Source organism: Orbicella faveolata, unplaced genomic scaffold, assembly GCF_042242905.1.
Source record: "Orbicella faveolata isolate gen_17 unplaced genomic scaffold, um_ofav_v1 contig_26, whole genome shotgun sequence".
In the NCBI taxonomy this organism is placed as follows: domain Eukaryota; kingdom Metazoa; phylum Cnidaria; class Anthozoa; order Scleractinia; family Merulinidae; genus Orbicella; species Orbicella faveolata.
The window spans coordinates 8067501-8094279 of NW_028301554.1; the positions used below are offsets into that span (position 1 = coordinate 8067501).

At 38.6% G+C, this 26779-nt stretch overlaps 1 protein-coding gene and 5 pseudogenes across 2 annotated transcripts in view; all 6 read left to right on the forward strand.

Moving 5' to 3' along the window:
* LOC110058940 (WD repeat-containing protein 93-like) overlaps positions 1-1318 on the forward strand; it is a 39213-nt gene extending 37895 nt beyond the window's left edge. The window contains exon 15 of the mRNA XM_089295529.1: positions 869-1318. Coding sequence (XP_089151655.1) covers positions 869-889 — 21 coding nt within the window. The 3' untranslated portion in view covers positions 890-1318. The remainder of the gene's footprint in view (positions 1-868) is intronic.
* Positions 1319-1433: 115 nt separating this feature from the next.
* On the forward strand, positions 1434-2658 carry LOC149107985 (octopamine receptor beta-2R-like; annotated as a pseudogene).
* Positions 2659-2721: 63 nt separating this feature from the next.
* On the forward strand, positions 2722-15948 carry LOC110058949 (WD repeat-containing protein 93-like; annotated as a pseudogene). The gene is made up of 11 exons (XR_016208993.1): positions 2722-3351; positions 3711-3785; positions 4133-4437; positions 4644-4708; positions 5842-5919; positions 6508-6639; positions 6931-7150; positions 8807-8867; positions 9632-10674; positions 12009-12135; positions 15513-15948. The product of XR_016208993.1 is annotated as a WD repeat-containing protein 93-like (transcript).
* A 204-nt stretch (positions 15949-16152) lies between these two features.
* On the forward strand, positions 16153-18958 carry LOC149107986 (adenosine receptor A3-like; annotated as a pseudogene).
* Positions 18959-22500: 3542 nt separating this feature from the next.
* On the forward strand, positions 22501-23401 carry LOC149107987 (uncharacterized; annotated as a pseudogene).
* Positions 23402-23564: 163 nt separating this feature from the next.
* Positions 23565-26532, forward strand: LOC149107988 (octopamine receptor beta-2R-like; annotated as a pseudogene).
* Positions 26533-26779: the final 247 nt, after the last annotated feature.

Below are 26779 nucleotides of genomic sequence, written 5' to 3' on the forward strand. Positions count from 1 at the left end.
TATATTGTTTTAATAAAGCAATAGAGTTTATATTCGCGGGCATAAATATATTTTGGGCTCGACTCACATTCATTTTTTTATTTTTTTTTAACTCTGAGAAGGGCCCAAACATATTTATGTCCAAGAACATAAACTCTGTTACTATTATTATCACTTTAAAGGGCATTGAGAAGATAAAAACTGAAAAAAATGACAACGAAACCGTCTGAACAATCACGCGAGCGTTTACAAGTTGAATGGCTTTTATTTTCCCTCAATGAAAATACACAATACATCAAGCGAACCTGGTTAGAAATTACAAAATCTTGCCATTTGAGTTTTCAAAAATTGTAGAAGACATGAAAGGAAAGTTCCATAAAGCTTATTTCCAAGTGTTGAAATTAATTGTCCATTTGCTAGACTGACACTTTTCATTGGTTTATTTCAGCGGGCTAAAATTTTTAGCCCGCCAAATTCTCCATTTTAGTCCGCAAAATGCGCCACAATGCCCCACAAAGTAATAATGGCAATTTCTGAGAGCATATTTTGCTTCTGTAAATAACGTCTAATTTCTAGCATTTCATTCTCCTTTAAACTTTCTATAAGTAATTTTTGATACTTTTAAGTTTTTAGGAAACTGAAGTGGTTGAGAAAAATAGAGTATATTTTTTATTTGTTTTATATATTTTACGTTGTAAAATAATATGGCCGCAGGGAATCGTTAACGAAGATTGAGCGTGCTTGTTCTTTGCCTTCCATTCAAAACTTTTTTATCTGCCTTTTCTCTTTAATCGTTAATCACCAGAGCATTTCTTTCACAGTGTGCGTACTAGACATTATGGCTGCAATTAATGAAAAAACCTTTCTTTTTTTCACTTCAATTTATTAGAGTGTGTCTACTGGAGTTTAAAACGGACAAGTCTGAGTCGAGAAGTCTGTCGCAGCTTGAAGCGTATGGGAGAGTGTCAAGGGATTTCACAGACCACATTGATACAGATAAAGAAAAACTGAGCTTTACTCCATTGATTAGAATGCCACCTGACAATCATGTTTCTGACAAATCTCGCCATCTGAGACATTTATCGAGACATCACGTAAACGTAATCACGAACTGCGACACGACTATTGAAACCAAACCCACGTGTCAATTTTTTTCCACGACCACTTAAGTAAAACGTTAACCACGAAGACAATATTTATTCACCAGTTTTTAGATCGTAGTCAAGAATGTATTGGGTATACTGCAGCTTATGGCAAGTTTTTAAGTCCTTCTAAAATTGCCAACAGAAAATAATAAATTTCGATCATATTTTGCAAATAAAAACGCATTATGAAATGACATTGTTTCCGCCTTTTTGATAGTTTAGAGCAGGTGAAGGGAAGATTTACTTTAAAACTACAATAAGAAGTAAGGAGTTTAAAATGGTGTTAAAGGCAATGTGAAGCTGTATCGACGAAAAAACAATCACGCGAGGCTCTGCGGCTGCCACACGCGATAGAACGCGTCAAATGTTGAATAACAATGCCAATTTCATTCAAAACAGAGTAAATGGCTGTTGCCCAAGAATAAATCATCTCGGACTTGACAAAAAATCCGTCATAAATGAAATTTCGAGCAATTTCCATAGATAACAACTAAAATTTAGGTGGGAAGGTGCATTTAGGTCGACCAGCTGCCAATAGCGCTTTTTCAGTATAAATTACTTGAAACATATAAAGCAGACCACATTGGCGAGTTCGAGGCTTGGTGAGTCAAACAAAAATGAATATCACATCGGGAGCTAATATTACTTCAAAAAACGCCTCTGGCTCCGAAAAAAATGTTCATTCCAAGGCAGATGGCATTGCATGGTGTAGCGCGTTCATTTTGACGACTTTGCTTGTTGTGGCTGGAAACCTTCTCACTATTGTACTGTTTGCTGCAAACAAAAGTCTTCGTAGAAAAAGTTTGTTTCTTGTCATCAATATGGCGTTTGCTGACCTGATGCTAGGAACACTATCAATGCCTGGCTACATCTTCTTCATCGGAGAGTACAATTTTCAGCTGTGGACGGGACGCATGTCTTCATCTTTGGATTACGCCCATGATCTGGTCGATACGCTTTTTGTGCATGCTTCGTTAATTTCCGCAGCGATGATATCAGGTGACAGATTTTACGCTATAGCGTCGCCACACAGATATAAGCGGTCACTGTCAACGAAAAACTACTGCGCTATTATTTCGATGTCTTGGATACTTACAATTCTTCTAACTGCATTTGAAATAACACTGGGTCACTTAACTTCTCCGGAATATGAGAATTATGCTTGGATGTCTTTTGGTTTGATAATAACGTTCCTTATTTGTGGTTTTAACATCAGTATTTGGAGAAAGTTTCAGAACGCAGAACTTACTTTCCAAGCACAGAACCGGGCAACGCGAAACAGACGTTTAACGAAAACCTTGTTATTTGTATCTGTTCTCGCGCTCCTCTCATGGCTGCCCTTAATTATCATGGATGCTTTAGAAGTTATTTTTGAGGTCACAATTCCTGCAGGTAATTTTTATTACGCAGTAACCCTTCTGAATTATTCGAACTCTTTTCTCAATCCAGTTGTGTATGGATTAAGAATTCCCGAGTTTAGACGGGCGCTGGCTATTTGCTGTTTTAAGAGGAAACTGGCGGTCAATATCAAAAATACTGAACGAAGATGTAGACACAATTCCAGTTTAACCTCGGATACAGGGCTGTAAAGCACTACGAATGCCGAGTCATAGTCATCGACGAACGTCCTTGGAAGTAGAATCTGCACAGGATACTTCACTGTGATGAAAAACTGCCTTTGCGTCTTGTGTATTAACTCAAAAGACGTAATTAAGGGTGCGTTGTGTCACGCCCACGAAAATAACTTTTGCTCCATTTGTTCTTAAATATCAGGGACAATATAAAATATGGAGGGAGAACTTATAACAGACTGATATTAACATACATGTGGCTGAAAATGGACTCAATAATATTTCAATTTTGAACACAGGCTTTTTCAAGTGAGTTGAAACAGATGCCATCTGGTTACTCTATGTCTCTTAATATTAATGATTGTCTCGTCTTAATTGCCTTCTGGCGATCGTGAAATTTTACCGCATTATGGCATGGTTATAAGACAGACAATGAGAAAGATGCAAGTGCTGCTGTCACGTGTGTGGAACAAAGAAAGACATCATTTTTATTCTGACTTATAATTTCATTCATTTGCAATGCAGTACCGATAAAGGAAAGTTGGTTGGAAATCTACAAAGTTCCTAAAGATGCTTGGGTGAAGGAGGTAGAAACCACAGTGGCCACTGTGGTAGCTCGTTCTAGGAAATCTACAATGGTTCAATCAACAGCACCAGTGAGCTCATTTTTAAACAAATTCCTTTTCATGTGTTGCTAAAAGTGCACTTAACTTAAGAAAATAAAGATAGTGAACTTTAAGCTCGGTAATGAAATGTGAAAAGTGAACTGATCAACGTGACATGAGCGTGGGACAAAGAAAAAATCTGAGTCCCTGACAGGAATCGAACCCATGATCTCCCAAACACTGGGCGGGTGCTCTATCCATAGAGCGTCTGCCTTGTGGATAGAGCGCCCACCCGGAAGTCATGAGTTTGATTCCTGTCAGGGACTGAGGTTTTTTTCTTTGTCCCACGCTCGTGTCAGGTTGATCAGTTCACTTTGCGCTCAACTTATTTGTACTGTTGCAACTCTCAGGATCTAGACGATTCTCCAGCTGCACCAGACCAGCTTCTAAAATCCTCTGAAGAGCAAGATCCAGCTACTGGAACTGTAAGTTACATTCTGCAAATTATGTGGAAGTTTGTTAGTTACAAAAATCATACAAAAAGTAGCTTGGTGATCTAGTATGGAGCAGTAACAACTAAGCATAAATTCTCTGCTTAAGTGCTATGAAAATATTTTTCGGAGATCTATCTGTAAATGTAAGAATTTTGTTCAAAACTGCATCCTTTGTTGATGAACAGACTAGTCTAAACCTGACTTAGCACCCACTTGGCAAACCACCTGAGCCTCAAGACAGACATGACAGTCCACACTAACCTGATAAGAACTTACTTGTACGCTGTAACCAGCTAAGCCTTTCAATCAGTGCTAATGTATTCTATGTTTTCTGTTAGTCTCCACCATGTTCAAGACCAAGCTCTGCTTAGGCTTGTCAGACTGACCAGCCTGGCCTCTCAGCAGTCTCGTTCACTAAGCCTACAGCAGTACTACGTGTGCGATCCCCTGCTCCAGTTGTCCCTTGTACAGCCACTAACTGCTCTGCAGCTTTAAAAGCCACTGATTCAGAGGGAAATGTCATTGGCAGTGGTTCTAGTCATGTGTTGATGTCGCAGTTTTTTGACAGCTGCGATAAAACATTCCGTCAGCTTCACAAGAACGAACTGCAGTATCTGAATAAAAATGACCAGGATCTGACAAGGTTACTAGCCACTTCAGACCCTTGAATTCTCCTCACATGATATCATGAAATCTTGCTACTGAAGGCATCATGGCATAATGCTACGTACATAAATGTACCACTATTAATAATTCTTCCATTATCCTTATTCTTTGAAGTTCCATGCAGGCTTAGATTTTACCCGTAGTTACTGTAAATTTAATTTGTGCATTCTACTTCTATTACAGCTTTCCTAAAATACATTTCTTAACACCTGGGAGGTTAGTTCCATCAGGATTAGAGTCTGCACCTGGTGAGTAGAATCAGCCTGCATAGCAAGCGTTCCCGTACGAAGGGCCCGCATTCTGGCCACGTGTAAATTGGAGCGAGAGCAAAAACTCGACAAAGCAGGAGGTGGTGGTGCCCCACCACACCACCCCCTGCTTCGTCATATTTTTGCTCTTGCTCCAATTTAAGCACAGCCTGGAATGCGCAAAAGCTCTTTTTACGGGATTGCTTGCTACTCAGACTACAAGAGACCTTGGCCTCCCTACTGGTTTTTTTTTTCTCCTGGTGCATGAATGTTATTTCCACTCTGAAGCCCCTTCCATCTCTGACTTGCCTTCAAGCTGGTAATTACTAACATAACAGTGAAATGAAGAGCTTTTACGAAAGGTTTCTATCGGCTGACAGTTGATGAGGTGCAAAACCTAGAACAAACTATCAAAGTTAGTGTCTCGTTGTAGCATAACCCATCAACCAAGTCAGGAAAGGAATAAATTGGTTTTATTTAGATCAGCTTTTCCAGGAAAACCATCATCACACTTGACAAGCTTCTGCTGCCGGGCATCAAGTCACTGTTAGACTACCAAGTGTAGCCAATCAGATTGTGGGTTTAAATTTTGATAAAAGTTGTAGGGTTGTAAAGGATAATTTATTTGGGGATCTTAAAAGTCTTTGCAAAGACTCTGCAAAACTATTAGATCTTACAAGATTGTTCAAGTCCTGTTACATATCCCTGAGGATCTTAGCAAGTTTTTCTTAAAAGATCTTAGCAGGGATGCATAAGAAGGATCTTCACGGGGACTCAAGTGAAGGATCTTTACTGAATCCTGTACGATTCTATCTAAGATCTTTGAATAAGATCCTAGAGAATCTTGACTAGGATGGTAAAGAACTTTTATGTTTTGTGGTAGTACTGTGCTACCAGCCACCGACAAAATAACAAGGCATCTAGGACATGGCAGGGTTCTTATAGTAACCTAGTAAGCTCCCTTCTATTTAAGATCGTATAGTATCCTGATAGGTCACTCCAGCTTCAGGATGCTATATGATCCTTACAAGATTTTTGCTGTGAAATTAGGCCAGCTCAGGTTGTTCTACGTAGCATTTTTTTAGCTATCTTTGCACTCTATGGGCATTTAAGACATTTGTTGTTTTGTTCAGGTAGGGTCAACTCCTTGTCAGTATGGTGGTCTGGAGGAACTCAGCTATTTATTTATTCACGTGTCAAGACTGCAAAAGGTATGGAATTGATCAAAACATTATTTTTAACGAAAATGTCAACTTTTTCTAATGCACCTCAGTGTCTGTTGGCCCTAGTTAAAGAAAGTATATAAATTATACATATAAAAGGAAAATGATGTAAATTCTAATTCACTACACATGAACTGACATTGTATGCTTTTATCTGATGTAAAATACTCTGCAGTAAAAATGACTTACTTGTACGTGTTGGTCTACTTGCATTTTGAAAATTCTATGAAAATTCTATGACAATGATTTATAAAAGGGTAAACAATTTAAAACCTGCTCACTGCAATTTGTATATAATGTTCCGTAATAAAAAATTCTGGATTCAATGATTATACTTTTGGCTTTACAGATTATGCAGGCATGGGAAACGATAGAAAATTGACAACATTCTACTCACCTGTGTCATAAAGTTTGGAGCGCAGCAATACTGACAGTGTGTAATAGCACAAATTTTCACTAGAGGCGCTTACTGGTCGTGGTCACTAGACCTTGTTGATCGCAGCAACTGAACGAATTGCTTGAAAGTCGAAATGCAAAATTACAGTTCAGCATAGGTTTTCTTTGTGTCTTCTTCAGATCTGGAGCATAAGCCAGACATAGTGTGGCCTCACTCGGAGCAGATAATCATTAGCGCAGTTAGTGAGTGTGGCTCATTCATGGCCATGGGCCTCAAAACAGGAACAGTCGTCGTGTGGGATGTCTATAGAGGTGAGTCATGAATTAACCAAGTACTTGTAATAGTCGTGTATTCGATGCAACAGTGCTTCATTTATGGATACGCATCAGAAAATACGCACTTCAATTTATTAATTAAGGTCACTATTTTAGGTAGGCCGCACTTGCCGAATCCCGGGGTAGATAGTTTTGGCTTACACAATGCTCCCAGCAGATTTCAGAGGTTATGAATTGCTAGTGTTTGTAGTATCTGGCTCTGTGTTAACAAAGGTGTTTCTGACGCAAACATCATAGATTTCTACTATGTTTTTGTTCTACGTGTAGGTACTCTTCTGAGGGTCTACCCTGTGACCGACAAAGGACAAATACTTGACCTTTGCTTCTTGTCCAGTGCTGTTGTTCTTGTCAACACAGACGATAATGGATTATTAACGTCAGTGTCATCATCTCTGACAAACTTGATCGTGAGTTGTGATGACGGAACATTTTGTCTTCTGCAATGTGGAGTTGCTCAGTCGCTTCCTGCAAAACCTCTTGTTGACAGGTAACTTCAAAGGGTTGATTTTGGTAGTTTCAATTTGATATTGAATAGATCTTTCTGTTCGCGAGCGAAAGAAACAATTAAAGGAGGTTACTCCACTCACTCATATTTTAATATTAGCTAGTTCTTAATCTTAATTTATTTAAATTTATATACCTTCATAAGGCTCTAATTTATAATTTCGTTTTTTCTGTTTTTTTTTTCGTGGCGTACCTGTAAACTAGCTTTTTCGCTAAGCGTACCGACCACGTTCAATATATTGATTGATTGATTGATGGATTGAAAAAACTTACTTTTTTTGTCTTCACCTATAGCAAGTAAACATTCAGCTTTTTTACTTACTGAAGTTTCAGCCTCTGAAGTGCCCGCTATCCGATCCTGAAGAAATTTGTCTTGACAGTAGCAACTTCGGCGGCCGCCATTTTGAACTGTACTCGGCAGCCAGGCCGTGTTTATTTGACATCATTCCGTCCGACTCGAAATTGGCGGAAAGGAGCAAAACCTGCAACTGATTTTGCATCCTTCACAAGGCCATCAAAATTTATTTTTCCAAGTGATTATCCACTTCACTACCTTCACTGCTATCATTTTGGGGGTTTGGAACATGTTTAGATAAAAATTTTACGTCTCAAGAGCAGCCACAACCCAGAATGATAGTTAAAAGGCTCTTAGGAAGGCATTTGGACAAAATCTCTTGGACGGAAAGACATCACGAAAACGCGGCCTGGCTGCTGAGTACTGTTCAAAATGGCGGCAACGATGTCGAATTTTGGACTTCTTTGGAGGCGAATTTCATAAGGAAAACCTGTACTTTAGAGTCTGAAACTTCGGTGGGTTGTTAAACTTAGTGCGAGGTTTTTATTAGCGTTGACAGAAAATATACGGTTTTTTGGAGTGACGTACTTTAGCTAAAAATGTTTTTCTGTTTCTGGGATCTTGAGTAGGAAGTGAAGAAGAGCTTAAATGATCTGTAACAACAACGTTGCCCATCTGTATTTAACCATTAGCTTTTAACGCTACCAGTGAAGTGTGTTTTTGGCGAGTGTCTCATGAAGGATCAATACTTTTTGGACAACACCAGCGCAATAGATCTGTAAAATTGTGCACCACATCTCCCGTGCTTTCCCATCATGCAATGTTGACCTGACTTATGCTCAGCAGTTTTCATGAAAATGAACGCTGCGTGACAGAGGGGAATAAAACTCAAAAATTAATAGCCTGTAAATTATGTAATAACACTCGCTAGCTTTCGTTGAATTGCTAGACATGTGCTGGCCAAAATTAGGTTTTGCGCACCGCGACATGAAGTGTCATAGAAGTACTAACCAGGGGCCCGTTTCTCGAAGGTCCCGAAAAGTTTTCGCATCCGGAAAGTCGTAGCAAAATCTCAAACCTTATGATTACAGAGCTGTTTTATTTACATATTCTTAATATGACCAGAAGTTCCCTTCATACAAGAAGTTTCAGGAGTATACACCTTTCTGGTTCTAGATATAGGTTAACTAAAAATGGCTTTGCGGGCCCGTAAAGCTTCCGGGGCTTTCGAGAAACGGGCTTCGGGGTCGTATTAAGAAAGCAAACTTACCTCAAGAAATGAGATGTCACTATGTTAATTGTATAAAGTTAAAAACTACCTGTATTTAAACTCGTGTTTTTTAGATCAGCCCTTGACACTGAAGTCATCACTAAGGTTATTACAATGCGCCAAACACCACAAGTGGTAAGAAACAACCCTAAACACTACCTCTACTAGTTGTCATTGATAATACATGGTCATTTAGTGAGCACAAAGCAAAGTGTCTCAGAATACTAGTATCTAGCGTGAAGAAATGGCAATGTGACCGATATTTTAGGAATTTTCCACAGCTTATTTTTGAGATTTTAATACGCCTCAGGTGCTTATTAATCTTTGGTTGTAAAGCGTGAAAATTGTGCCCAAGCTATACAGTCATGGAAGGCGAAAGGTTTTGAACGAGAAAGTCTGTGATACATGTAGTCGATCGATCTTATGAAAGCTACATCCAGGTCTCACTGAAGATCGAGCCCGCTGAAATTCTTTGATAGTAAATATGGACAAAAAACACACAGCAACAAAATGAGAAGAAAGTGACTTTTATATCTCACTGCTTGCGCATTTTGACACCTCTTACCGGTGCCTGGATAACCTTTTTGCATCTAGAGAGAGTTTGTGTATCAGTAGAATCCGTAAGTTAGCCATCGTGCCGAAGACTGCAGTGACCACTGAAATGTGCTCGTTGGTTTATCAATAACTAAAACCGTTTCGGAATCGATTGATTCATGTGGGAGGATCAAATAATATTTTCTCATCCGGTTATTCTGGGGAAAAGAGCAGTTGCAAGTGAATGTCCCAAGAGGAATGGGTTGCAAGCGATGGACTCCTAGCAACGTATCGGCTGATTCTCAGCCCAAGCAGTCCAAAGCAGACATTGTCCAAATTTATCCACTTGTTTCTCTTTTTTTCAGATTGTTGCCGTGACGAAGAGTAGAAGAATAACCCTGTATGATGTGAACAGTTGCACAGCAATTTGCCATGTTGGGCTGCCTGTGCCTTTCCTGCTCTCATCTCAGTCGCCATGCATCTACGCTGATGGAAAGATCTTAATGTTGATTGGGGCTCAGATTGATGAAGAAAATCCTGATGACCTGGACATCGGGGCAAGTGCACCATCACAAGTCTGGTCACATCTTGTAAAAGGATCAAAGAGAACCGTTGTTGAGACTTTACTACTTGATACACATCAAGCACCGGTTGTTCGAAGGGTGAATAACGCTATCCATCGGATAAACCGCTATCCGGCGGATAGGTGTTTGGCAAATCAAACCACGCTATCCACCAGATAGTGATTTATCAGGTCCAGATAGTGTTGTGCATTCTCTGAACAACTGGGGCCTGATTCATAATGGCTTTGTACTTGAACACCGTTTCGAGATACCAAGTTAAACATATATATATATGTATATATTTGATGTTTAATTCCTAGGAATGTTTCCTTATTTCTTAGATAGCCTGCAGAACAAGCGGATTAACGTGGCAGAGCGCAAAACGCGATACACGAGCGCGAGCGCGAGCGAAATAAAACAGAACAAAACATTTGAATATCTCTTACCCAATGAACACCAGAAGATTTAGTGCTGGGAGTAACATCCAATTGCGGCCGGGGCATGGGTGGGGGAAAGAGAAATACTCTTAGTCTCATAGCTTTGGCATACTGTGCACTTGACCCTGTGTAGGCCAACCCCTTTGTTGCAAATATTATTTGCTCTAGAGTTAAATGAAATACACTATCTATACTTTTCACCGTAACGTTAGATCAGCGTTCGTTTTGTGTGTAAACTGTAGAGAATAGCATTGGTGTTTGTTTTCAGACGGCTGTGCCATTTTCATATCCTCTGCAACACTTTCCAACACTTAAAAATTACTGGAAAGAAGAGGTAACCGCTGATTCTTCACCATACAAACCAACCAACACCATTGATGTCAAGCTGCATTCCCTCATACAAGACAGGTAAAGTAACTTGTTACTGTTAATTAAGAAAAACAATTTGGTGGGACGAGAAGTTCCCCGATGGTTAGTGCGCTGAACTCCGAATCGTGTGGCTACTTACCTTTTGACTTTTTGATCTGGAAATCGTTGGTTAATCGTTGGGTACCATTAATTAGAAATTGGACCTCGTGTCGTACAATTAACGGACTAATATTGTGCTCGTCAAATGGGCCTAGCACTGAGCGTTGGTACGATTTTAAAATTACTCGCCCGATTACTCTCTGAATTGTAGTCGGTCCAATTACTATCACTTATTAGTAGAATTCTACCAAAATAATTAGATTATTCGCTCTCTATTTCTACGAGGTGATGGTTTACTTGGCTTTCGGCCTCATCAACTATTACCTCATAGAAATCTGGAGCTCATAATCTAATTGTTAATTATTATCGTAACGTTTTGGATCAAACGAAATGTAAACATCATCGTGGCATTTTCTTACTCTGAAGGCGTCTTTCAGTTTGTACACTGACTGTTAGATCAGATTAAAACGAAAAAGAAAAAAAATGGTGAAAACTTTCTGGGGTTGAACTCGGTGACCTCTTGCCCTTGTGCAGTCTGCGGTTAGATTCGGGACTTCTTGCGGTTAAATTTTCAACGTCCCGCGTTTAGAAAAGTTCTTGCGGATTACTGATGTCAATGCCAATGCATTTCGTGAGCTAGCCGTTCATAGTGAAAGTAAAATGATAATACTTATGAGTGGACCGCTGCAGGGTTTCAGAATTTTTTTCAGGTAAATTTTGCATACAGTCGGCAAGGAGACGGAGATGATCCACATCCACCAAAACTTAGGTTTTGTCAAGACGTTTTTGCGCTGAAGGTCGCGTGTGATTGACAATCGCTATAACCACAAAACAAAGCATTTTCACTTCTTGCGCCGACTTGAGTGTTCTTCCGGCGCATATTGGGCCACATCTTGAGCTTGCATTATTTCCAAAGGAGCTACGGCATGGTTTGTGCATCTTGAAAAGTTTAGCCTAAATTTTTCAAGTTCGTCTTGTGTAATCTGTGTTAATCTTCTCCCTCCTTAACCATCCTTGTTCCTTTATGGTTTGTTATTATCTCTTTGGTGTTTTTCTATCTTAGTTAACTACTATTTTCAGGTTTCCTTCAGTTTAATGATAATTATGTACGTGACCAAAATAACTCAAAATAGCGTGATTGAGCTCCTTTAAGCTGTACTGTAGACTGCTTGGAAAGAACATTAAGGGAATTTCATCACAATGTCAAAGTTCATATTTCATTGTAAATCGCTGTTTTTTAATTTCTATATTCTTCCTTTTTTTCTTTCATAAAGACTTCTCAGTCAAGAGAACAGACAGCTGAGACTTCAGCAGAGGTGGTCTCAATATCAAACTGAATTGAAGAATATTCAGAACAACAAGATGAGAAGAAACCATTCCACTTGGCTCACTGCTAAATTTGTGAGTAGCGCCTAATTTGTACCTTCAATTCAGGTCCCGCACGTTCACGCGACACCGGAGAAACTCACATATAAGTGGTATAAATGACCAAACGTTTATAGTTTTGCTACATGGTAATTACATTGATTCAATTACATACATGTACTAGCTTAGTTCTTGAAACATTGGACATAACCCGTTATGTGACGAACCTTACGAAGAAGTATTTACCAAAACGATAAAGGAGTATGTACGTAGATGCCTCAATTTAATAATAACATAACAATACGATAAGAATTGGTTTGGTCGTTTATAACCCGTTTAATCATAACAATTACAATTTTCTCGATTGTGATTGGTTTAAAAAACTCCTATTTTCCACTAATGGCTGGTTTGCAGTGTCACGCCATCAAAAATAAAAATCATAACCATTCAATAAATTAAGTCAAGAAGCTGGGATATGAAAGATGATTGATATATAAACAACCTCGCCAAGATTTAGGTCTGTGCAGTTTTTCAATCTCCCGCTATTCGGAGAGGTGTTTCACAGAAATTTATAGAGCTTTGTATGGAGTCGCCATGTTTGTGCCCCTCGGAGGGACACAAACATGGCGGCCGTAAAGTAACAGAAACATCTGCCATTGAGTTTTGCCATTGAAACGAAAAGTCATTACTGTAGAGCTCCGACACATTAAAATTAATACTTTTTCTAGAGCAACAACTGTTTATTTAGCAAAAACTTGAGCAATAACTCATCTTTTTGACCATTCGAGAGCCTTATCGGGCCGCCATTTTAATGTCACACAGCGCGTAAACTTGGAAATTCCAACGTGCCCTATTTCAAAATGAGGAACCCTGTCGAGCTTAAACGCTGCAAAACATCAAGTTATTAAAGCGTCTTACATCTAGTGAAACTAAAACTTCAGAAGGATTGGTAATTTCTTATTTTGGAAAATGATGACGTCACATGAAAAGCGGCAATTCACTTGCCAAGTTGTTATCGGACAGTTTGTTATCGGACAGTTCAACAAGCCAATCAAATTCAAAGTTGTAGTTTAAATCAACCAATCGCAACCTTGGTTTCAATCACCAGTAATTTACGCCTCCTTTGTCAGTCTTTAAATGCAAATTTTTCCTTTTTTCCATAACTTAGCTATACTTCTTTTCTCGGAAATTGTAATTTTTTTTTTTTTTTGATTAATTGGAAATAAGACTTTGTGTCGTCCAATTCGGTCTGTAATCATACTCGTGATAAATAAATCAAACTCCCGCTGCGCGGATGTCCGATTTTGTTATCACTCGTATGATTACAGACCGAACTGGACTCCACTCAGTCCTATTACCATTACATGATTACGTAGATATACATAACAATGCTGTTTATTAAGAACAAAAGACCAAAACTGAACACGCAAGCGGATTCCATTCGCGCGAAACTTTTTACCTGAATGTTTTGGTGTAACGTTTGCTAATTTATTTTTTCACATCCTAAGTACTATAAATATGCCTTGCCGTTATTTTTAATTTATTTATTTGACAATGATGACATGAAGTCTTCTTTACTAACGTTAATTGTTTGCGTTAATTGTTTGCTTAATATGCAGTTGCCTGAATTAATTGCCAACCAAATAATAAGCAAGAGCTTGGTTGGTTAGTAACTTGTTTTGTAACATACACGAAAATATGCAGAACGCAACGAGAGGGTCGTACAGGGGTATTCTCGTGATACGTGATTAGCTGATTTTATTTTTCGTGAAACGTGAATTTAGGAAATTAGCCTTCGTGATCCGCCACTTGAAGGTTTTTTGTGACCCATAAAGAACTTGAATTATTAACCGGTATTCGTGATTTCACCACTCTGTTGTAAGTGATTTTGAGACGCGAGTGCTCCGAAAGATCATTAAGACTGAAAACATCCGAATGTGATCTCTGTATAATCATCGTACTTCCTATCGAGAGTGATTTTGATTTGGGTTTGTAATATGAAGCCTTAACATAGCCTTTTAGGATTTTGCTTTCTTTAAACTCTCTTTCTAGCCTAAGAGCAGGTTATTAAAAAGAAAACCTTACTTGGTTATTTTCGTGATTCGGGAAAATAAAATTTTCATTTCCGTGATCTGTGATTCGCTATTTTTCCCATTCGTGAACCGTGCCAGAGCCAGAAACCCCACCCCCCCCCCCCCCCCTATTGTACGACCCTCCAACGAAATGCGAATGTCTACTCGCTTATAGGTTGATATATACACGTAACAAAACAATAAGCGAGTAAATTTAAATTTATTCTCATATAACAAAAGAATATGCAAGAGCTTGGAGGCTAATAACTTCTTACGTTATGTTACGTGACGTGCTGTGACGTGACGGGACGGGACGTTACGTTATGTTAGTAAATATACATGAACAAATGAAATGCGAATGTCTACTCGCTTATAGGTTTCTATATACGTAACAAAACGACAGACGTTTTCGTCATTGCTTATCTTTCGTGAAGGGATCAGTTATTTTCTCAAGAAATTCTACTTTTGCTTTATTTATATTGTTTTAATAAAGCAATAGAGTTTATATTCGCGGGCACAAATATATTTTGGGCCCGACTCAGATTCATTTTTTTTTTTTTAACTCTGAGAAGGGCCCAAAACATATATATGCCCAAGAACACAAACTCTGTTACTATTATTATCACTTTAAAGGCCATTGAGAAGATAAAAACTGAAAAAAATGACAACGAAACCGTCTGAACAATCACGCGAGCGTTTACAAGTTGAATGGCTTTTATTTTCCCTCAATGAAAATACACAATACATCAAGGGAACCTGGTTAGAAATTACGAAGTCTTGCCATTTGAGTTTTCAAAAATTGTAGAAGACATGAAAGGAAAGTTCCATAAAGCTTATCTCTAAGTGTTGAAATTAATTGTACATTTGCTAAACTGACACTTTTCATTAGTTTATATCAGCGGGCCAAAATTTTTAGCCCGCCAAATTCTCCATTTTAGTCCGCAAAATGCGCCACAATGCCCGACAAAGTAATAATGGCAATTTCTTAGTGCATATTTTGCTTCTGTAAATAACGTCTAATTTCTAGCATTTCATTCTCCTTAAAACTGTCAATAAGTAATTTTTGATACTTTTAAGTTTTTAGGAAACTGAAGTGGTTGAGAAAAATAGAGTATATTTTTTTATTTGTTTTATATATTTTACATTGTAAAATAATATGACCGCAGGGAATCGTTAACGAAGACTTGAGCGTGCTTTTTCTTTGCCTTCCATTCAAAACTTCTTTATCTGCCTTTTCTCTTTAATCATTAATCACCAGAGCATTTGTTTCACAGTATGTGTACTAGACATTATGGCTGCAATTAATGAAAAACCTTTCTTTTTTTCACTTCAATTTATTAGAGTGTGTCTACTGGAGTTTAAAACGGACAAGTCTGAGTCGAGAAGTCTGTCGCAGCTTGAAGCGTATGGGAGAGTGTCAAGGGATTTCACAGACCACATTGATACAGATAAAGAAAAACTGAACTTTAGTCCATTGATGAGAATAGCACCTGACAATCATGTTTTTCACAAATCTCCCTATCTGGGACATTTATCGAGACCTCACGTAAACGTAATCACTAACTGCGATACGACTATTGAAACCAAACCCACGTGTCAGTTTTTTTCCACGACTACTTAAGTAAACGTTAACAAGAGAGACAATTTTTATTCACAAGTTTTTAGATCGTAGTCAAGAATTTATTGGGTATACTGCAGCTTATGGCAAGTTTTTAAGTCCTTCTAAAATTGCCCTAACAGAAAATAATAAATTTCGATCATATTTTGCAAGTAAAAACGCATTAGGAAATGACATTGTTTCCGAATAGTTTAGAGCAGGTGAAGGGAAGATTTACTTTAAAACTACAATAAGAAGTAAGGAGTTTTAAATGGTTTTAAAGGCAATGTGAAGCTGTATCGACGAAACAACAATCACGCGAGGCTCTGCGGCTGCCGCACGCGATAGAACGCGTCAAATGTTGAATAACAATGCCAATTTCATTCAAAACAGAGTAAATGGCTGTTGCCCAAAAATCATCTCGGAATTGACAAAAAATCCGCCATAAATGAAATTTGGAGCAATTGCCATGAATAACTTAACAATAATTTAGGTGAGAAGGTACATTTAGGTCGACCAGCTGCCAATAGCGCTTTTTCAGTATAAATTACTTGAAACACATAAAGCAGACCACATTGGCGATTTCGAGGCTTGATGAGTCAAACAAAAATGAATATCACATTGGGAGCTAATATTACTTCAAACAACGCCCCTGGCTCCAAAAAACATGTTCATTCCAAGGCAAAAGGCATTGCATGGTGTAGCGCGTTCATTTTGACGACTTTGCTTGTTGTGGCTGGAAACCTCACTATTTGTACTGTTTGCTGCAAACAAAAGTCTTCGTAGAAAAAGTTTATTTCTTGTCAACAATATGGCGTTTGCTAACCTGATGCTACGAACACTATCAATGCCTGGCTACATCTTCTTCATCGGAGAGTACAATTTTCAACTGTGGACGGGACACATGTCTTCATCTTTGGATTACGCCCATGATCTGGTCGATACGTTTTTTATGCATGCTTCGTTAATTTCCGCAGCGATGATTTCTGGTGAGAGATTTTACGCTATAGCGTCGCCACACAGATATAAGCGATCACCGTCAACGAAAAACTACTGCGCCATTATTTCGACGTCTTGGATACTTACAATTCTTGTAACTGCATTTGAAATAACACTGGGTCACTTAACTTCTCCGGAATATGAGAATTATGCTTGGATGTCTCTCGGTTTGATAGTAGCATTCCTTATTTGTGGTTGTAACATCAGTATTTGGAGAAAGTTTCAAAACGCAGAACTTACTTTCCAAGCACAGAACCGGGCAGCACGAAACAGACGTTTAACAAAAACCTTGTTGTTTGTATCTGTTCTCGCGTTTCTCGTGGCTGCCCTTAATTATCATGGATGTTTTAGAAGTTATTTTTGAGGTCACAACTCCTGCAGGTAATTTTTATTACGCAGTAACCCTTCTGAATTATTCGAACTCTTTTCTCAATCCAGTTGTGTATGGATTAAGAATTCCCGAGTTTAGACGGGCAATGGCTATTTTCTGTTTTAAGAGGAAACTGGCGGCCAATATCAAAAATGCTGAACGAAGATGTAGACACAATTCCAGTTGAACCTCGGATACACGGCTGAAAACACTACGAATGCCGAGTCATAGTCATCGACGAACGTCCTTAGAAGTGGAAATTACACAGGATACTTCACTGTGATGAAAAACTGTCTTTGGGTCTTGTTTATTCTAGGGGAAAAGCTTTAAACTCGATGGGAAAACGAGTTGCAGAAAACTCAAAACGCGTAATTAAGGGTGCGTTGTGTCACGCCCACGAAAATAACTTGTGCTCCATTTGTGCTTAAATATCAGGGACAATATAAAATATGGAAGGAGAAATTATAAGAGAATGATATTAACATACATGTGGTTGGAAATGGACTCAATAATATTTCAATTTTGCACACAGGCTTTTTCAAGTAAGTTTAAACAGATGCCATCTGGTTACTCTATGTCTGTTAATATTAATGATTGTCTCGTCTTAGTTGTCTTCTGGCGATCGTGAAATTTTACCGCATTATTTATCGACTATTTGTCTCTTAATATTAATGATTGTCTCCTCTTAATTGTCTTCTGGCGATCGTGAAATTTTACCACATTATTTATCGATAGATATCTTTCCCGCGCTCCTTCAAACCTTTTGAGCTTTCTGTAGAATTTAAACGTTTAACTGTTTTAAGGAGAGCTTTCATAGGAATCCGAAAATTTCACCAAGCTTTCTTAGCAAATGTCAATACATTTACCTAAATTAAGGACCCATTAACCGATCTTTTCGAGCCGTTGCTAAGGAAAATTTAGTCTCATATAACTTCATCATTTTTGGTTAGTTCAGAGTTATTTCATGTGTTTCAACTTTTTCATGATCAGTAACACTAGTGATGACGTCATCAGGCCACGCCCATGGTCATGTGACTAATACAGAAAAAATGCAAAGGCTCCCAGGCAAATTACTTTCTCGGGATTTTTTTCATTGATTTAATACTTTAATTTAAATCCTCATTACGCTATGCATCGATTTTGTTTCATTTCTAAAAGGTCAGAATTTGAGAGCATTTCAAAATATTGAAAAATTCGTAATTTTCTAAAAAAAAACATGATTTCGAAAAAGGAATGCATAGCTATGTTGCCAACGTTGGCTTTAATCGAAATTCGTCGAAAGAAGCTGGATTTAATGAAAAACCGCGTTTCCTTTAGCATTTAAAGAAACCGGAAGTGCGCCCGATATCTATTGGAAGTTACCCTATCAGCGCGCGCGCAATTTACACTACCAGCGCACTTCGGTAAGATCAAACAAAGCCACACGGAGTTAGTTTTTCTCTTTCTATTGCTCTTGTTTTTCTGTCTTTCTCTTATTTTGTCTTTGCTTGTACTTTTTTTTACTTTGCATTTTGCGAAACACAAAGAAAAAAATCTAAAATGTGTGCGAATTTGCAAGTTTTTGGGTTGTTTTTATTTTCCGTGCTCAGGCTGACGTAAGCGACCGGAAATGAAATTTCACCTCCTTAGCAACGCGCGCGAGCGCGCATGAATCGGTTAATGGGCCCTTAATGTACAGCTAGTTGCGCTTTGACAAAGACAAATATTAATTAACGACTTGTCAAGGAAAGCCAAAATGGCGGTAAAACAACCTTCCCGAAGACATTTTACATCGTGTAAACTACGACGTTAAAAGAATTAAAAACGTTTAAACCCTTTGAAGTGTTAAGAATACGTGGTAAGAAACCAAAATGACCACCAACACCTCCCTCAGAAGATGAAAGAGAAGATAATTTTGTCGCAGATCCGACAATATTGTTTCCGAATAGTTTAGAGCAGGTGAAGGGAAGATTTACTTTAAAACTACAATAAGAAGTAAAGAGTTTTAAATGGTTTTAAAGGCAATGTGAAGCTGTATCAACGAAACAACAATCACACGAGGCTCTGCGGCTGCCGCACGCGATAGAACGCGTCAAATGTTGAATAACAATGCCAATTTCATTCAAAAAATAGTAAATGGCTTTTGCCTAAAGATAAATCATCTCGGACGTGACAAAAAATCCGCCATAAATGAAATTTGGAGCAATTTCCACGAATAACTTAACTATAATTTAGGTGAGTAAGTGCATTTAGGTCGACCAGCTGCCAATAGCGCTTTTTCAGTATAACTTACTTGAAACATATAAAGCAGACCACATTTGCCTTTAACAGCTTCTCGTGGCTCGTTACAGAAATACGAGACATTTGTTCCCGCATTGGCGATTTCGAGGCTTCATGAGTCAAACAAAAATGAATATCACATCGGGAGCTAATATTACTTCAAACAACGCCCCTGGCTCCAAAATGATTGTTCATTCCAAGGCAGAAGGCATTGCATGGTGTAGCGCGTTCATTTTGACGACTTTGCTTGTTGTGGCTGGAAACCTTCTCACTATTTGTACTGTTTGCTGCAAACAAAAGTCTTCGTAGAAAAAGTTTGTTTCTTGTCATCAATACGGCGTTTGCTAACCTGATGCTAGGAACACTATCAATGCCTGGCTACATCTTCTTCATCGGAGAGTACAATTTTCAACTGTGGACGGCACGCATGTCTTCATCTTTGGATTACGCCCATGATCTGGTCGATACGTTTTTTATGCATGCTTCGTTAATTTGCGCAGCGATGATTTCTGGTGAGAGATTTTACGCTATAGCGTCGCCACACGGATGTAAGCGATCACCGTCAACGAAAAACTACTGCGCCATTATTTCGATATCTTGGATACTTAGGGGCCGTTCATTTTTTATAAGGTAGGGGGGGCCATGCGAAAAAAAATGGCTTTCGAGGGGGGGCCATCCCAAAAATATAAGGGAAAAAGGGGGGGTCACGTGAAATATTTTAGTAAAACTTTAAAATGGGATAATGTATGAATATCAAAAAAAATTGCTACAGAATAAACATAGAAGGCAGGATACAAATTTATTACAAACTTTCCTTCTGCTTTAAAAAAACGTTTGGCGACAAAAAGCATTTGTAGCTACTGAAAAGAAGTATTTAACACTGTTATTTTCGAATGCAACTTTCACTGGCACTCATCTTCATCTTCGCTGTCGTCGAGTTCTTCGTCGCCGCTTGTGCTGCTACGGGAGTCTCTTTCACCAATGCTACAAGAAGCAGCAATGCTTTCCGTCAGAGTGTACTCTTCAGGGTACATGAAGGTGTAAACATAATCTCTGACTTCCTGCTCAAGGTTGGTGGTGATTCTGCTTCTTGCAGCATTGGTGAAATAATTCCCTTCCATTGGACCGAAAGAGTGTGGAATCGTGTACCTTTACATCTTTCAATTTGACATTCAACTTTTCCACCATTGCCCTGTGCTCTTTGATGGAGAAGTTCAGTTTTCTTCCATCACTGGGCTTCAACCGGTACCCTGGCATGGAAACCTCACTCGCCCTTTCTGAACAGCCATCCGCACTTAGAAAGATTGCTTCTTTTGCTTGTAAGATGTCAAACTGCCTGGATAGTTCAGCTGTAAACCTTTTCTTAAACGACTCGTCGATTTCGCCATTATTGCGCATTTTGGAATGAGCCTCTTTCATGATGCTCATGTAGTAATGCGCTCTTTTCCCGCTTGGATTAACAATATAGCCAAGGCTTGTTTTCCGCAGATCCTGAGGTATGGTTGTATCATCAGCAGAGGAGGAACTAGTGACCTACCAGAAAAGGAAAGACGATTTTTTTATTTATTATATTGAACTGATATTATTGAATGATCATGGTTCGTGTAACCATTTAATGTTGTATTCGTGTAGTGAAATGTAGACCTGAGTCAAACGATATATTAAAAGACACATACTATTTTAAAAATGTTCAAACAGTTTTAGGTGCTATCTTTACAATAGGAAAATACAGAAGTTTCTCATTATAAAAGTGAAGCATACATGCGTTGTTAATGTCCAGATAAAAATAGGAACACTGACAAGAAATTAACACTTACCGGCTCATCTTCTTGTACTTCAACAGCTTTCTGTTTTACCTGCACAGGGCAACATTTATACATGCCTATCACTAGAGTAGAGGAAAAAACCTTCCAAATAAAGACATCTGTAAATTAAATGCAAGAATGTGTTTCACACAACACATCAACAGATTTCCAGTTTTTTCAAAACACTTCGTACTTGGTTCAGTATCAGAATGCAGGAGCAAGGAAAGACTCTGTTCCAGGCCACTGTTACTTCCGTAAGATTGAGAAGTTTATGAATGAACACTACGAGGAGGGGGAGAACTACAGGGAGTTTCTAAAGTTGTCCTGTCAAGAAAAGGTAGGAGAATTTTGTTCTTTTTGTTGTGAATGGACTGGACCACCCATAGAAAGATACCCTAAACCAGTTCCAGACCATTCCTGCCTACCGGAATACCACTACCTCTCCTACCAGAAGACCCCAAAAGAAGGGCGTGATCCAGATGACTGGCAGCCAAGGGTCCAAGCGAAGAAAGAGCATGGAAGTGGCAGGCTGGTTTTATCTGACCCAGAGAGCATTGCTCTATTTGCAGATAAGTTTATTGTCAAAAGTTTGTGGTGGATTATCTTCAGCATCTTGAAGTGCTGGAATTTAAAAGGAAAAAGAGAGCAGAAGAAAAGGCAAAGTTAAGTAGGGACGCAAAAAATAAATCATATGAGGATTATCCTTGGACTGAGTTGTTCGAAGATCTAACCAAGCTTAAAACGCTACGTGTTCCAGAACTAAACAAGTACTTGAACCACCACGGGCTGAAGCAGCATTTGAAAAGCAGCAAGAGTGAGAAAGTAAAGGCAATTGTAAGACATTCATACTTGCAGCAGAAGAGTCCTCTCAGAGCTGGCCAACCAACACTGAGAAATGCAAGGACATTGACACAAAATGACAACAGGGCAAGTGCTGACAGCAGTGAAACGGATGAAAGTGACAATGATGAGTATGACAGTGATGCCATTGACTCTGGGGGAGAAGATGTCTCAAGTGATGTCATTCTTGCATTCATCAATTCAGATGAGAAAGATGCCAATGAGAGGCCAAATGCCACACGCTCAGGGCGAGCCATAACTAGGAGATCCGAAATTGACTTCCCTTTCTTTTGATTTGTTTTTTAAACAACAGCTCTCTGTAGTAGAGGGATTGTAAATATTGTCTTCATAGTGAGCACAATAACGTGAAGCAGGGGGATAATAGAGAAATATTAAAAAAGTTGAAATCTAAATATTGTTTGTTCAATTTTTTTTGTGGGGGGGGGGTCATCCCAAAAAATGACCGCTATAAGGGGGGGGGGGGCATGTGAAAAAATTGGTAAGCTGAGGGGGGGTCATGCGATTTTGAAATGGTGCTTCCCAAATCCCATCAGCCACCCCTCCCTCATAAAAAATGAACGGTCCCTTACAATTCTTGTAACTGCATTTGAAATTACACTGGGTCACTTAACTTCTCCGGAATATGAGAATTATGCTTGGCTGTCTTTCGGTTTGATAATAACGTTCGTTATTTGTGGTTGTAACATCAGTATTTGGAGAAAGTTTCAGAACGCAGAACTTACTTTCCAAGCACAGAACCGGGCAGCACGATACAGATGTTTAACAAAAACCTTGTTGTTTGTATCTGTTCTCGCCCTTCTCTCGTGGCTGCCCTTAATTATCATGGATGCTTTAGAAGTTATTTTTGAGGTCACAATTCCTGCAGGTAATTTTTATTACGCAGTAACCCTTCTGAATTATTCGAACTCTTTTCTCAATCCAGTTGTGTATGGATTAAGAATTCCCGAGTTTAGACGGGCAATGGCTATTTTCTGTTTTAAGAGGATACTGGCGGCCAATATCAAAAATGCTGAACGAAGATGTAGACACAATTCCAGTTGAACCTCGGATACACGGCTGAAAACACTACGAATGTCGAGTCATAGTCATCGACGAACGTCCTTAGAAGTGGAAATTACACAGGATACTTCACTGTGATGAAAAACTGTCTTTGGGTCTTGTTTATTCTAGGGGAAAAGCTTTAAAATCGATGGGAAAACGAGTTGCACAAAACTCAGACGCGCAATTAAGGGTGCATTCTGTCACGCCCACGAAAATAACTTGTGCTCCATTTGTGCTTAAATATCAGGGACAATATAAAATATGGAAGGAGAAATTATAAGAGAATGATATTAACATACATGTGGTTGGAAATGGACTCAATAATATTTCAATTTTGCACACAGGCTTTTTCAAGTAAGTTTAAACAGATGCCATCTGGTTACTCTATGTCTTTTAATATTAATGATTGTTTCGTCTTAGTTGTCTTCTGGCGATCGTGAAATTTTACCGCATTATTTATCGATTATTTGTCTCTTAATATTAATGATTGTCTCCTCTTAATTGTCTTCTGGCGATCGTGAAATTTTACCACATTATTTATCGATAGATATCTTTCCCGCGCTCTTTCAAACCTTTTGAGCTTTCTGTAGAATTTAGACGTTTAACTGTTTTAAGAAGAGCTTTCATAGGAATCCGAAAATTTCACCAAGCTTTCTTAGCAAATGTCAATACATTTACCTAAATTAAGGGCCCATTAACCGATCTTTTCGAGCCGTTGCTAAGGAAAATTTAGTCTCATATAACTTCATTATTTTTAGTTAGTTCAGAGTTATTTCATGTGTTTCAACTTTTTCATGATCAGTAACACTAGTGATGACGTCATCAGGCCACGCCCATGGTCATGTGACTAATACAGAAAAGATGCAAAGGCTACCAGGCAAATTACTTTCTCGGGATTTTTTTCATTGATTTAATACTTTAATTTAAATTCTCATTACGCTATGCATCGATTTTGTTTCATTTCTAAAAGGTCAGAATTTGAGAGCATTTCAAAATATTGAAAAATTCGTAATTGTCTAAAGAAAACATGATTTCGAAAAAGGAATGCATAGCTATGTTGCCAACGTTGGCTTTAATCGAAATTCGTCGAAAAAAGCTGGATTTAATCAAAAACCGCGTTTCCTTTAGCATTTAAAGAAACCGGAAGTGCGCCCGATATCTATTGGAAGTTACCCTATCAGCGCGTGCGCAATTTACACTACCAGCGCACTTCGGTAAGATCAAACAAAGCCACACGGATTTGCTCTTGTTTTTCTGTCTTTCTCTTATTTTGTCTCTGCTTGTACTTTTTTTTACTTTGCATTTTGCCAAACACAAAGAAAAACATCTTAAATGTGTGCGAATTTGCAAGTTTTTGGGTTGTTTTTATTTTCCGTGCTCAGGCTGACGTAAGCGACCGGAAATGAAATTTCACCTCCTTAGCAACGCGCGCGAGCGCGCATGAATCGGTTAATGGCCCTTAATGTACAGCTAGTTGCGCTTTGACAAAGACAAATATTAATTAACGACTTGTCAAGGAAAGCCAAAATGGCGGTAAAACAACCTTTCCGAAGACATTTTACATCGTGTAAACTACGACGTTAAAAGAATTAAAAACGTTTAAACCCTTTGAAGTATTAAGAATACGTGGTAAGAAACCAAAACGACCACCAACACCTCCCTCAGAGGATGAAAGAGAAGATAATTTTGTCGCAGATCCGACAATATTGTTTCCGAATAGTTTAGGGCAGGTGAAGGGAAGATTTACTTTAAAACTACAATAAGAAGTAAAGAGTTTTAAATGGTTTTAAAGGCAATGTGAAGCTGTATCAACGAAACAACAATCACACGAGGCTCTGCGGCTGCCGCACGCGATAGAACGCGTCAAATGTTGAATAACAATGCCAATTTCATTCAAAAAATAGTAAATGGCTTTTGCCTAAAGATAAATCATCTCGGACGTGACAAAAAATCCGCCATAAATGAAATTTGGAGCAATTTCCACGAATAACTTAACTATAATTTAGGTGAGTAAGTGCATTTAGGTCGACCAGCTGCCAATAGCGCTTTTTCAGTATAACTTACTTGAAACATATAAAGCAGACCACATTTGCCTTTAACAGCTTCTCGTGGCTCGTTACAGAATTACGAGACATTTGTTCCCGCATTGGCGATTTCGAGGCTTCATGAGTCAAACAAAAATGAATATTACATCGGGAGCTAATATTACTTTGAACAACGCCTCTGGCTCCGAAATGATTGTTCATTCCAAGGCAGAAGGCATTGCATGGTGCAGCGCGTTCATTTTGACGACTTTGCTTGTTGTGGCTGGAAACCTTCTCACTATTGTACTGTTTGCTGCAAACAAAAGTCTTCGTAGAAAAAGCTTATTTCTTATCATCAATATGGCGTTTGCTGACCTGATGCTAGGAACACTATCGATGCCTGGCTACATCTTCTTCATCGGAGAGTACAATTTTCAACTGTGGACGGCACGCATGTCTTCATCTTTGGATTACGCCCATGATCAGGTCGATACGTTTTTTATGCATGCTTCGTTGATTTCCGCAGCGATGATTTCTGGTGAGAGATTTTACGCTGTAGTATCGCCACACAGATATAAGCGATCACTGTCAACGAAAAACTACTGCGCCATTATTTCGATATCTTGGATACTTACAATTCTTGTAACTGCATTTGAAATAACACTGGGTCACTTAACTTCTCCGGAATATGAGAATTATGCTTGGATGTCTTTCGGTTTGATAATAACGTTCGTTATTTGTGGTTGTAACATCAGTATTTGGAGAAAGTTTCAAAACGCAGAACTTCCTTTCCAAGCACAGAACCGGGCAGCGCGAAACAGACGTTTAACAAAAACCTTGATGTTTGTATCTGTTCTCGCCCTTCTCTCGTGGCTGCCCTTAAATATCATGGATGCTTTAGAAGTTATTTTTGAGGTTACAATTCCTGCAGGTAATTTTTATTACGCAGTAACCCTTCTGAATTATTTGAACTCTTTTCTCAATCCAGTTGTGTATGGATTAAGAATTCCCGAGTTTAGACGGGCAATGGCTATTTGCTGTTTTAAGAGGAAACTGGCGGTCAATATCAAAAATGCTGAACGAAGATGTAGACACAGTTCCAGTTGAACCTCGGATACACGGCTGAAAACACTACGAATGACGAGTCATAGTCATCGACGAACGTCCTTAGAAGTGGAAATTACACAGGATACTTCACTGTGATGAAAAACTGTCTTTGGGTCTTGTTTATTCTAGGGGAAAAGCTTTAAACTCGATGGGAAAACGAGTTGCAGAAAACTCAGACGCGTAATTAAGGGTGCGTTGTGTCACGCCCACGAAAATAACTTAAGCTCCATTTGTGCTTAAATATCAGGGACAATATAAAATATGGAAGGAGAAATTATAAGAGAATGATATTAACATACATGTTGCTGGAAATGGACTCAATAATATTTCAATTTTGCACACAGGCTTTTTCAAGTAGTTTTTCTCTTTCTATTGCTCTTGTTTTTCTGTCTTTCTCTTATTTAGTCTGCTTGTACTTTTTTTTACTTTGCATTTTGCCAAACACAAAGAAAAACATCTAAAATGTGCGAATTTGCAAGTTTTTGGGTTGTTTTTATTTTCCGTGCTCAGGCTGACGTAAGCGACCGGAAGTGAAATTTCACCTC